The sequence below is a fragment of the Grus americana genome, chromosome 3 (genome assembly GCF_028858705.1).
Source record: "Grus americana isolate bGruAme1 chromosome 3, bGruAme1.mat, whole genome shotgun sequence".
Lineage (NCBI taxonomy): Eukaryota > Metazoa > Chordata > Aves > Gruiformes > Gruidae > Grus > Grus americana.
This window is the reverse complement of record NC_072854.1, coordinates 120,023,937-120,037,455: the sequence shown is the minus strand read 5'-3', so window position 1 is coordinate 120,037,455 and position 13,519 is coordinate 120,023,937. Positions and strand designations below refer to the sequence as shown.

Below are 13,519 nucleotides of genomic sequence, written 5' to 3'. Positions count from 1 at the left end.
GCACAATCTGCCGTACTCTGATGATAACAAGAACCACACAGAACTACAACTGTCTTCAGATTCATCACATGAAGAAGATTCTGTTGAGATAATTTCTTAAACATGATTTATTATCAAACTGCCCCCAAGGATTCTGCCAGGAAGAGGCTGAAGCACAGAGTTTCGGCTTCTGGATGTTTCCTCATGGCAAAAAGTTCATTATCTAAGTGACTTCCCCATAAAGATAAACATCACGTTCAGCTGGACTTCTACTGATAGTCAGATCCCTGGGCAGGACCAATCATTTTTTTCTTAACTATGACAGCTATAAAGAGTACGCCTGTGTAGGAATTTAGACCAGTTCTTGATTAAACATTACTGAATGCAAGTGACAAGCATATCGGACATAGTTTGCCACTCTTTACCAAATAAAGTTTAAGCTTACATACGCAACGCACTGATTTTCTGTTCGGCTTTTCTTTCCACTAAATGCACAGTAAAGACCATAGCGTACTTGTGTCACAAACTATTCTATGTCTTTATTACCTGGAAATATCTATCTAATTCTCTATTCAGTAGCCTTTCTACACAATTATGATAAAATTGAGTGTGTTCTTTCGCCTTGTACAGAAATAATCTTTTGGCCTGTGGCTCCAAATCCACTTGCTCCTCTGCATTTCTTGGCTGTTTTTAAAACTGTGCCTATTACATCTACGAAATTGATTCTGGGCCTTACAATTATGGCTAAGTTTGCTAGTCACTATGCCTACTCATCATTTAGGCTGGCAAATATTCTTTATCTGGAGCTACAAATATAAATACAGATAAGGAAGAAAGACTTGCAATTCTAGCAGCAGCAAGCCAGTGATGAATTGAAAGCAAAACTCATAGTAAACCAGGCAGCCTTGCCACAAGGTCTTACAGCAGAACAAAGAAATATATGACTTCCAAAGCAGATTTGCACATTTATTTTGAATCCTTTAGTATCACCTGCCTGGTACCTTGCAACAAACTTACCAAATCATCCTGGCAAATAAACTCCTATTTCCTAAAAATATAAGTAGTCCTTCTAAGGTTGGTAGGTATATTCAAGAGAGGTTAATATTAACCTGTTAGAAACGCAATTACCTGCGACATCTTTTAGTACGCAAAGCTTCAAACAAAATGTCTGTCACCAAAACGTAAACTCACCTCTGCTTTATCTCAAAGGTGGAACTATTCCTAGCAAAGCTTGATGAAATGTTAAGCCTTGTTTTTTTTGTTCAGTTCACATGGACACCTCTTGGAGACTCAGCGTGTCATAGCTAAAATTATGCCCCCAAAATTTTCAGATACTGCTCACAGGCACTTTAAGGAACTGTGAAGAACCACTCAAGGAATTCCCCCTCCCCCCAAAAATCCTGTCTAATGCCCAAGAGTAATTTTCTTACAATTATTTTTTAAAAATGGTAAGTTCAGGTCTTTTCAATCACTTCATGTTATTGTGGATTTAAACGAGGAAACAAAAAAAGTGAGAAGACAACTGAGTTCTTTCCTTCCCACCCCTCTCAAAATAATCACAAGATTTAAAAAAAAAATAGAGTTTAAGGGTGGAAGGGAAAAATCAGTTATTTAAAATATGAAGAACTAGTAACAGAATTCAGATTGCACACTTACCACAGCAGAGGCTGTACATGCTTGCAAAGCTTTTAAAACAGCAGAACTTCTAATATTACTAAGATTCAATTCTCAGGAAAAAACTAGTAACTGAGGATTGAACTTACAGGTAAACAGAAAAATTTATACTTTTGTGTAGTGCCAAAGATATCTACAAGTCCTCAGCTTTTGTCTTCTGTAACAACACAGGCCCATTATGTCTAGTTTTTTTTAAAACAGAATGATGTGGGGCTATAGTGTTATTAAAAAAAAGCCAAAAGACCCCAAACCTCACCACAATTCTTTTCCTGTAAAGTACATTTTGATATTGTAATTTTTTTTTTCCTTCCCCCAACATAAGTACAACTCCATCTTCCTTCCCTTAACTCAAGCACTAGATTCAGATGTAGTCCTGGGTGACATTATGCCTAAAAGTGTTTTAAGCAACAAAGAATGACCTGTAAAACAGAAAAAACTTGGGTTTTACTCTTGATGTCTTTAGAGCCATTAGTAAAGCAGGCTTTAGATCCCTACCAGCTTACAAAATCAAACCAACCAAACCAGCCACACACTGAAAACCACATTGTCAAGATTACACTGAGCACTCACAGCATCTACTATGGAATTTGCAGACACTTGTGATCCTCTAACTCTGTGTTGCAGGAAACTATATTTTGCCAGCTCACCATAAGATTTTTGGCCTATATTTCACAGCACATACTACATATAAAGTCATACAAGATGTGCATACTTAAATCAGCACTACTTCAAGAAACTTAAGACTTTCATTCTGGGCTTCTATACATACAAATTTATAATAAAGTTAGCAATTGTAACGACCAAACGAAGAACACTGAAACAAACTACTCATTCAAACTATTTGCTGTGGTTTGCTTAAAAAGTTAATTTCATCCTGAACTTAAGAACTGTAATAATGCAATACTAAAGCAATTGCTTAGAACAATTCATCCATGCAACTGTGTATTTTTCTCAGTTAATAACTCTATTGTCTTAAACATAAGCCATGCGTTAGAGAAAGGTATGTGTTGCTACTCATTGCCCATATCTCTTCGTAAACTGGTTCCACACCATGCCAACATGGAGGCAGTCCAGAAACAGAGTGTTTCTCTAGTGGGTAAAACAGCAATCCATGGTTAACCTCAGAAATTCTGTAATGCGTTGTATCTATTCCTTAACATGCACTATATTAAACATAAGAAATAGTGTCAGGCACGATTTATTCATGTACAGGAACAAATTCTTCTCCGGCCCACATAGAGAGAGACTGGAGTGACATCTGCTGTTTCGCATGCAGTTTTCGGAACAAGATTTTTCATTTAGCAGCCATTTTGATTGAACAGATGCAATGGATCTCCTTAACACCTAAAACCAGGACACATGTGCACTCATGCTTCTCTCAGAATGTTGCTATTCTGTTGAACACTGATATAAAGAAGTCCTTGAGGAGATTTTACATTCAGATAGACATCAAGTGCATACAGCTTTTCTTATTTGACACTATAATAGTTCAGTGCTCAAAGGAGGATTTTACACAGCAATTTTCATTATTAAAAATCTAAACTAATTTCTCTGCTGCTTTTCTTTGGAGATGAATACTTTATTTGGAAAGGCCTGCACCATACTGATTAAAAAAAAAAAGATGACTGGATTATTCAACGCAGGGTTTCAATATTCTACTTTCTCAGCATTTTGTATTATATTCTTCTAATTGCCAACACATATAAAACAGTTTATTTCAAAGGCAAGAGACAGCAGGGACATCTTCAACTGTCTTAGCTACTGCCTGATTAATCATGTTTCAGCTGAGAGCAACTTTTAATTAGAAATGTTCCCAGCTGGGGAACATTAACACATTTGAGTGGCCAGACCAAACACTTCAGTGCCTGTGTATAACACTGAAAAAAGCTAATTTATGGACAAATCCATGTTTACAACTAAAACTTCACAACAGGACGGTACAATACCTGACTCAGCAAAGGTATCTGGGCCAAACACAAAGCATGGAAGTCAGTGCAACGCTGATCACAGAACTACATGACGCTGAAGCAATACAGGGACAGACTGTTTCAGGAGACACTTTCTAGAATAATGATTTTAAATACCCAAAAAGAACTCAGGTACAAATTAAAAATCCAATTTTCCTTTTCTGACCCCAAAAAAGAAGAAAAACAGGAGACCAGGGTTAAGACACGTAAAACTAAGTGAATAATTTGTCCTACCTTTGTTAGTTACAGAAGAAATATTTGCTTATTTGCTTAAAAATGAAGTGATGGAAAGCAAAAATGAAAAAAAAGGCTGGCTTAGACAGCCACGCCACACACATCTCCCTTTTTAGTAGGTACAGTGCTGGTGCAAAGGAGATATAGAAAATTCACTTTTTGGAGTCACCTCGTGGATTGCAACACTCACATGATGGCAGAAATGCCGGGGGTCAATCCTCTGTCTGTACCACATACACGCTTACATCCTCAGACCACGCTTAGGGAGGCTTTTACGGGCACGGTGGTCTTCCCATCTGAACTCCAACCAGGGAGCCTCACATGAAGCAGTTCTTGGGCCATTCCCCTCCTCAAAGATACTGGGACACCATCTCAGCCTTCCCAGAAAACGCTTGTTTCAGGAAGCTCCTCAGTCCTGAAGCACACCTTTGAAGCCTGGTTTCTCCACAGGTAGGTCCCAGTGATCTGCCTCTTAAGGAAGCATGGCACCCTGTCACACCTGTCTCAGATAACAGCCATCAGCAACCACACCTTTACACCATCTGCATCCAAGAGAAGCTGGGCTTTTCTTCACCCTTATTGCCTGTTTTTTTGAGGTCAGCCCTCTTGGCTGGTTGATCTCTAGGAGTGGCACATGTCCCTCCCAAAGCGCTCACCCCACAAGCAAAATCTCTTTTTCCCAGCACCTCCTCTAGGATTAGGCTTTGTTAACATCTCCTTGGCTCTTCCCCCCCTTCAAATTGCTTTAAAATCAACAGTTTTCCCACATCCTTCAACAACTAAGAAAGGGCTCCCAAGATGGCATCCTGTGAGGTATTTCAGAGGTGGCAGCAGGAGGAGCTGTGGGGAGAGGCCGGTTCTAGCTGGTTCCAGCCAGTTCTGGCAGCTGCACATCAGCCATGCCAGCAGCATCTCTGGATAAACAAATTTAAAAGGGCAAAACAGCAGCAAGGAGTGAGGGGGGAAAGTGAGAGAAACACAGGAAAAAGAGGTTTATCTCTACCCAGGAGGTTTTTCATCTTGTTTTCTCCCTCTGTCCTGTTGAGGCAGGGAGGGAACGAGCAGCTGGGTGGGCACCTGGCAGCAGGCCACAGGCAAACCCACAGACATTCACCTCCAAAAGCACACTTGGAATCTAATAAAACATACCAGAAACCCTAAGACAAACCCTGCTAGAGCTTAGGGTCCTGGCACATGACCAAGGGGTAATAAACGAGGGTGTAACAGCTTTGCTTCTGCCTCTCGGAGTGACCAAGTCTTTCAAGAACTGGAATTACCAGAATCCCTACAATTCCCTGAAAATCGCTCAGCCATCACCCTTGAGTACACACCATCCAGCAGCAGAAGATCCTGTGTAGCCCTCACACAAGTGATGACTCGGAGTCTTTCTGAGCCATCACTACAGACCGGGGAACTCATTTTTCCCTCCAACCTCCCATTTTTACTTTTTTTTACCCAATACAGATCAGACAAACAATATCATAAACCTTAAGGGAGAAGATCCTAAGGGTTGCTTTTAAAGATTAGAGGGAGCTTCTCCACCTGTAGAAAGACTTAATGTTTTATAAAAAGAAAGTTATTGGTAAGGAATAGCTGTTGATGTTGTGGTATGCCACCACACAAATGCTTAACAGACAACACGTAATTGCATTATAATAACAAGCAGCTAGTATTTAATGTGTATTTAACGTGTACCTGAAGAGAGCTGATGTTGTCAGGACAGAAAAATAACAGACACCAGTAATCAGTTCACAGAAGGCAGACAGTACCCAGCCGAGGCCTTCAAGGCACACGCTGAAAGCTTAAAAGGTTTTCATGTGCAAGCAGATTTGAAAGTCCAAGTTTATGAAGATGTTTGTAGTGAGGTATGAAAATAAAATTCTGCTGGAGGTACATCTACAAGATATTTATATATGTTTAATGTAAAACTAGGTCAAGAATAATGGAAGTCAGCACAGTTAAAGATACAAAGTGCCCAGACCGATCCTGGAACCTATTCTGCAATTAATTTTATTGTTTTATTAGTATCTGGACTAATGACACAGTGGCTCTATATATATACGCAGTGACTACACTTCTGCTCCCAGCATAAAGAATAAATCTGTATATACTTTTGAGCTTATAATAGGCATGACAGTGCAATGTATATAGACAAAAAGTAAAGGTATTTCTTAACTGAAAATTTAATATCATGGTGTTACTGGCCAAAAAATTATTTATTAGCACTGCGCAGCTTGTCTCTGCTAACAAACAGGTAGAAATAACTCATATTTACATTTCTGGATAAAAGCTGCTAAGTTCTTGAAATAAACATTGGAATGTGACTAGCAACTGACTTCTTAAAAAGCCTGTCTGCACAGATTTGGACTCAGCCTCTTTGCAATAAAACCAGACTGTTTCTGCATCTTCACAACAGCAGTAAATGCAAATCCAGTTAAAGTTCCTCCTATGACATTGACTGACTCATGGATATTGATTTTTCTGATACTGAAGAGTGTAGTACTTACATGACTCAGTTCACGCAGCACTGCTGAAAATGTGACAAATACTACATTTTGCTACTCAGCACACCAAAATAAGGGCACAAGTAAGATTGGAAAGTTCAGGTTTTGGGTAACGTGAATTGTTTTGTACATGGTCTGCTGTGCTTGTGATATTCCAAACAGTATTTTTCTTACAAGCTTTGACACCAATAAATACTCTCTTCCCTTACTGGAACAGAATCTAACGCTGTAACATCTGGTTAGCCTAATAATACCCACTTCTGAGAAAAATCAGTGTTATGCTACCAATACAGTAAAGTTAGGTTTCCCCAACTCATAAATCTGTTTCTACCCCATTTTCAAGGATTAGCATCGTATGAACATCTGGTCTGAAACACATGCAGAGCACAGGCTCTGAAGACACAGATGACAGTAAGGATTGCTGAGGTGTCTGACAATGCCGCGCCTAAAGTTCAACCATTCCTGCACAGGGCTTTAAGGTCACGTTTCTCTGGGTGTGCGTACTGAAAATGTGAAGCAATAAATTAGGTTATAATTTAGGTTAACATTTCAGAGGAAAACAAAATGCATCCAGGTTCAATATGCAGGGAGAACTGGGGAGTTCTCTAGCAGACTTAAGGACTCTACATAAATCCTGGCCAATGTTCCCTTAATGAAATGCCTGTAATATTTTAGCAAGGATTTGAGTTTGTTTTGAATTATCTATTTCTTTGTTCCTGTGCAGCAAGTAGTTCTTCACTTTACATCTGGATCTTACTTAGATCTCTTCACCCACAAATCTCCATGCCTTAAGAAGAGTTACCATCTTTTGTTCCCATTTTATAGATAGGGAAATAGACAGAAAAAGACTTCGGATATGGCTCAGTGACTACAAATCCACAAATCAGTAACTGAATCAGTGAAAAGCAGGTATTCTGCACTCTTTGCCAGTGTCAAAACAGTAATGTTTAATGATGTGTCTACTTGAAATAGGATGCAATAATAGAAATACTAAAGATCCCTAAATTAATCAGCATTTTCAGGTCTTTTTCACTTTGAAGTTTTAAATACCAAATGGGAACTGAAACACCAAATGAAAAACTGAAATACTGAACTGAGAAGCAACTATATTAAAGTGGCATCTTACTTAAATATGCTGACCTGAGTGATTATACTATCAGCACTTTTTTTTGCTCCTGCTAGGCCTGGAGCACTAACACAGCTGAGAAGGCTGGAGATGAACATTCTTACTTCTTGTGCATTACCAGTAGAATTATTAAAATTTAAATTAATAGCCTCTGAGCAATCTGTGGAAGTCAAGAGACATGACTGAGGTCACGATCAGAAAACACTTGTCTCTTAATACTTGTGTCATGCTAATTTTTCCTACTGAACAAACTTTAAATTCCAAGGGGAACAGGAATAAAACCAAAGCAGCTTCTCAGAGGACTTACAACTGAGGATATTTCATTTTGTCAATTTCATAACACAGGGGGGAAAAAACCCACCATTTTTGCACCAAAATTTATCAGGAAACATGAAAGTTAAAAGTTAGTTTTATATTGCTCTTAGATTGACAGTCAAAATTTTATTTACTTGCATTTTAAACAGTATCCAGAACTGTATTCCTCCTACATTACCCACTACAGGTAGGGTATACTAACCACTAAAGGTTCAGGAACTGTAGCACCACTGAGAACTGAACCCCAACTGCCCACAAACAGCAGTGCCAGCTGCTTGCTTATCCTTTTCAGTCACACTAGGAGACCAAAAAATCATTCTTATTAAAACCATCTATATATGAAACAATCTTTGGTTCAGGTATAAATTTTTACCTGCTCACCAAAAATTAAATTTATTTTTTTCACAATTTTCTAATGTGTGATTTTTCTTAACACTGTGAGGAGGGGGAAGAATAGAATCAGAGCTAACAAAGGTTTTATAGGAGCTCTGAACCGGCCTCCAGATTCCAAGACAAAAGAACACCAGCAACTACTTCTACTTAAATATTGTTTTAATTTTCACTTCACAGCTGTAGTCACTAAACTCAACATTTTTGCACTGCATAACAAGCTGCTATTATAGGAAGTAAAATACTCTAATTCAACACTCTGAGTTAGAGACTCATAATTAGATGAAGTATATTACCCAGAGTCTTCTGTGCCACCATCATTTGGCTTCATTATTCCTGATGTTTTCATATGGTTCATGGTATATGGGAGGATCAAGATATGAAAGCAGCCTTTTTAGTAACCAGCTTTGAACAGCCTCCATCTCAACCCTTGTAACATTCTTCCACAAATTCCCAAAGGATGCCTCATAGCACTGGAGCAATCATTTCAGGTCATAAAAAGATAAAGAACTTTAAATAACTTTTCATTTTTTCCAGTGAGAAAATTATTATTTATGCTCTTAAAATGAAAAAGACTTTGTACAAAAAGTCTGGAAAGATCTGTTTTTAATTACATATTTCAAAACTGAGTTATACAAGACAATTCCACTGCTCATACTCAGTAAATATATATGAAAAACTTAAGAGACAAGGAAACAAATAAGCAGACTAGTCTGTAACTCGGATGTTTTCTGGAAAAGCATGCCAAACAATCTGTCCCTTGTGACTGAAAACAAAGAGGGAGAAGAAAAGGGGGAAAGAAAATGAGTTTAAGCAAGAAACTGTAACACCCCTTTTGATCTTGCATGCAAACTGAAAATGAGAAGAAGTTTCGATCATTCAGTCAACAGCCTTATTTAAAGATCAAAACAAGCCTGAGCAGCTTAAAACTTTACTTCATTAAAAGAAGAGAAGCCACGCACAGTCAAAGAGTTAATTGAATGGTAAGTGGGACGTTCTTTCTTGCAGCTTTGCTGAAACGATAGAAACATCATTATTTATGAACTGTCCTGTATTCTACAGAAGATAATCGAGGTGCACTTTAGAGAGTTTTCTACAGTCTGCCATTTATTTTCAAATCTTCCATTATCTACCCTCCTACCTTAAGATCTCCAGGCTGAGTTTTAATAATTTGCTAAATAAATTACGTAGGAATTAAAATCTTCCAGTCTCTTAGAAACAGAGAGCGCATATAGTACATGGTGACAAGATCTTCAAAACAAAATTCGAAAAGAAGTGGCTCAAGATATTTGCTAAGGAAAGCCTTCTGTTTACCTACAAAATTAAAAATACCAGTGATGAAGTTCTGCTGCAATATAAAAGTGTTAGAATGTGTAAAGCTTTTGCTGAGACTACACAAATTCTAATCTTTAACATATGTTTTCTCAGCAAGTGAATCCATTTTCCCCTTCCTTTGAAGATGCCACAAGAGCTAACAGAAACATCCAAAACTTTGCTTAATGAAGAGGGAATATCATCCAGGGTTCCTTAAATTCAGCACTCATTTACTGAAGGAGAACATTCAAACCTCCCAGGACACAAGAAACAAGTTTTGAAGTGTCATTCGCTCGTTTGAATATGCTAATTTGAATACTCATATGTTACTGTGATTCACTGTATATTTGGCTAATCATTTAACCATCTTAACAAATGTTAAATATTTGAAAATGTGGGAGGGCACAGTAGATTAACAATCAGAAGGGTACTTAATGGCCAACTGTTTGATTTAAAATTTCTGTCTGTTGTCCATTTTCTAACCATTTAAAATATCTTAACATTTTATATATTACCCTGCTTTCAATCAACTATCTTGCCATGCAACACAATTCACATAAGATCAGAGCTAATTTTGATCTTCAATTACGTATGAGAGATCCAAAATCAGATTGGCTGTCTCCAGAGCTACCTGAAGGCCACTACACTTTGCAACAAAACAGTCCAACGTCAGAAAGTCCACGACCTTTACTGAGGGCGCTTCAGGGCAGCCCTGTATAACAGGGGAGCCAAACTGGCCTTGCAAAAGCCTCCAGTTGAGATTCTCAGTGTTACCATTAATTCCACAGCCACATTTTGAAACTAAATCTGACCAATTAGAGACAGAGGGAAAACCTGATGGAACAAACCAACAGTGTCCATAAACCGTGTCTGTAAGTATTTCTCCACCATCATGATTCAGAGAGCAAGCTACAGACTCCAGGGAACGGCAAAAACCATCAGCAACCAATTGGTATTGTGTCCGAGAACAATCCATGTCTTTAAAACTACTGGCGGACAAACTACAACTCTAAAAAAAAATGAAATTAGAACATTAGAACCCTTACAGAAGTAATTTTATACATACATAGTACCGTTGCTTTTTTTTTTTAAACAGATGATTCAAACTTAACTAAGAAAATTGTTCATGTGATGATTATTCCATAATAGGAAAGATTTCTATCGAAGTCAAAGCTGAGTTCTTAATGATTATTTTTCAGCATAAAAATTCTATACTTTTTAAGCATTAAAATAAAAATGCAAGCATTTACTATAATATCTAAAGAAAGATTAAAAAGTACAAATGCAGTATTAACAAGTCTGAAAGATGTAATTAGCACCGAGTCCTTCAAACAGACCCTTTGTTTTATATTAGTAGACATCAAATATGCAACATTAGCCTAGAAACGTGTTTTAACTGCAGCAGTGATTCTACATCATCTTGTTTCCTAAGCATACCAAGCAGCTTTAAAAAAAACCTTATGTGTTACATACCTTATGTCTTATGTATGAAGCCAAGTGAGTTTCTGTACAGCCGCCTCCTAACAATGCCAAAGGTTCCTTGATTGTTAACTGCAGCACATGTTCTGCAGTTTCACAGGCGCGCTGAAAACCGTATGAATTTATCATTAGACCTACCATGATTAATAGGATTTGCCCCCATTGAAAAAGCTACTGGAATAAGACTTTCAGTAGTTTCTGGCACAGACTTCATAAACTTGAATTACACGTGGATATAAAGCTGCTGACTGATTTCTAAAACCATGTTTACTTAATGAGAAATTGTCTTTATTTGTCCACACTCAGCACAGAAAAGCAGAAATTAAAAAAAAGCTGTATTTTATTCCTTCTTTTTACAAGAGGGTTATATATAAAAAGTCAATTAGTATCAATGACATTTCTAGAGCAACTATTCAATGCAAAACTCTGCTTGACTACAATTGCAGGTATTGCTGCTGGCCTTTTGCTAGGCAATTTTTTCTTTATGCTCTCATAGACTAAGTAATGAGAAGAGAAATGTTTATCCAGAACTGGCCTCAAGAACAGGTAGAAAATGTTTCTGTCTCTAAACAACTTCCCATATTAAAATAGAGGCATTAAATGAACACGAGCACTTCAAGGATTTTGAAATTCTGGAAACAAGGGTTTTCTGAATTGCTTTCTTGAAACTGTATACCTAAACTCTAAACTCCATTTATGTACTGAAAAATCACTTCTCTAAAGTCACCGTATCATTATTTCTCCTTACTTTTTTCCACTCAAAATATGACTTTTCAAGAAAGATTTCAAGAAAATTTGCCTACCTTCAATTCATCCCATGCTGTTTCATTTCTGTTACAGAGTATCAAGCTGCAGACAACTGTATCCTTCGGAATTAGATGCACAAAATGTTTTGAAGCAAAACTCTCAATGCTTACATCTTTCAAACTGCCATAACAACTAGGAGACAACAAATGTATGGAAGCTATAGGCTTTGAACCTGTACAATTAAGAAAAGCAGAGAACAGTATGTATTAGCATCATCAGAACAGGTATCTTGCATTTCATAAAGCATGAACTTTCTCCCTCTTGGCTTTTTAAATTAGACATATTCTTCAATACCTAACATTTCAATCTACACAGGAAGTCACAAACAGGAACCAATATATTTTCAAAGTGTGAGACTTAGTGGTAGTTTAAGATAAAAAAAGTAATCGGCTTATTCTCATTAAAGAGTTTGAAAATAATCTACATTTGCAAAGTTACTCTAATTGGATATTCCTCATGCAGTAATCAGTTATCACATTTGCAGTATATCATTAGAGCCTGCAAAAGACCAATCTCACCTTAAAAAATGGTTTTCAGACTGGAAAAGAACAACTCTTGCTCAGCTGCGAAGGCAGGATACAGCCAGAAATAAAAGAATCCTTACTTTGCAATGACACCAACCTAGGTAGGTTTTCATTAGGAGATGAAATTGTTTAGGACAATTGTTTAGTACAGAAAACTTGCTTGTTACCTGTCATCTGACTCAGGGGTTCCATCAGACATAGCCCAGCTCTGTCCAGAGCGATGACATGGTTCTCTTTCAGATACTGTTTCAGAGATGGATGGATAACTTTCTGGCACACTACAAGGCCAACCTCATCACTAACCAGCTGCTTTCCTATATTAAGCAACTGATTCAGCTCCAACATTTCTAGAGAAATTCCGTGATGGACTGTTATAGTTCCTTCCTCAGGGTTGGACAGGTCTCCTGCCATGGACACACAGAAGAGGGCTACCTTGACCAGGTTTGAACAGGTTCTTTTGACAGTAAGCGGGTTTGCCAAATGAATTTCTGTTGTTTCTATGAGTAGTCCAGGAAGAACTGTAGAATCCGCAACTCTTCTACCTTTCACAGGTACTATTACACACTTTCCTAAAACAGCATTAGTCTCAACATGACATGGAACAGTAAACATAAAAGCCTTTAAAATCAGCGTGGTGAGATGATCGACTTCTGGTTTATTAAGCATGCAAGCAGGCTTACTTGTTAATACGCTACGTACCAAACAAAGAAGAGTCTCAACACTGCTAAAATCCACGGAAACTCGGCAACCACAGGCCTCAGATTTGAGGTAGTCCATACACAAACTCAAAAGATGCTTGCTTATTTTAAGGACAGTGCAAGGTGCCACATTTAGGCTTTTAAAGTTTTCAATCAAACTACAGCAAAGAATGGCAGTAAATAAGCCACAGTCACTGAAGCGGGATATATGGTTCTGTACAGAGGCCGTCAAAACACTTAACACAGGATGACTGACAGAAAGACGACCGAGTATAGCTGAGGATTGTGAAGTTGTGCAAACATAGCCTCCCATGCCATTGTGGAGCTGTTTGAGTCTACCAGCAGGACCATAGCAAGATTTTAATATCCCGCTCAGTAGAGACAGTGACTGACTAACTGCATCTTTAGTTAAAGGTTCACTAATAAATAACGGAGGCTTTTTAGCCTCAAGACGAGACATTTTCAGAGTAAGATTTTAATTCCGGCCAACAAAACTGATTTCATTTTG

At 37.9% G+C, this 13,519-nt stretch overlaps 1 protein-coding gene across 1 annotated transcript; it reads right to left on the bottom strand.

Moving 5' to 3' along the window:
- Window positions 1-8,778: 8,778 nt before the first annotated feature.
- On the bottom strand, window positions 8,779-13,471 carry MKKS (MKKS centrosomal shuttling protein). Its single transcript, XM_054819939.1, has 4 exons — window positions 12,481-13,471; window positions 11,786-11,961; window positions 10,977-11,087; window positions 8,779-10,512 (listed from the first exon to the last, which is right to left on the bottom strand). Exons 1-4 carry the CDS (start codon window positions 13,469-13,471, stop codon window positions 10,072-10,074), a joined length of 1,719 nt encoding a protein of 572 aa, XP_054675914.1. The 3' UTR covers window positions 8,779-10,071.
- Between the last annotated feature and the right edge of the window lie 48 nt (window positions 13,472-13,519).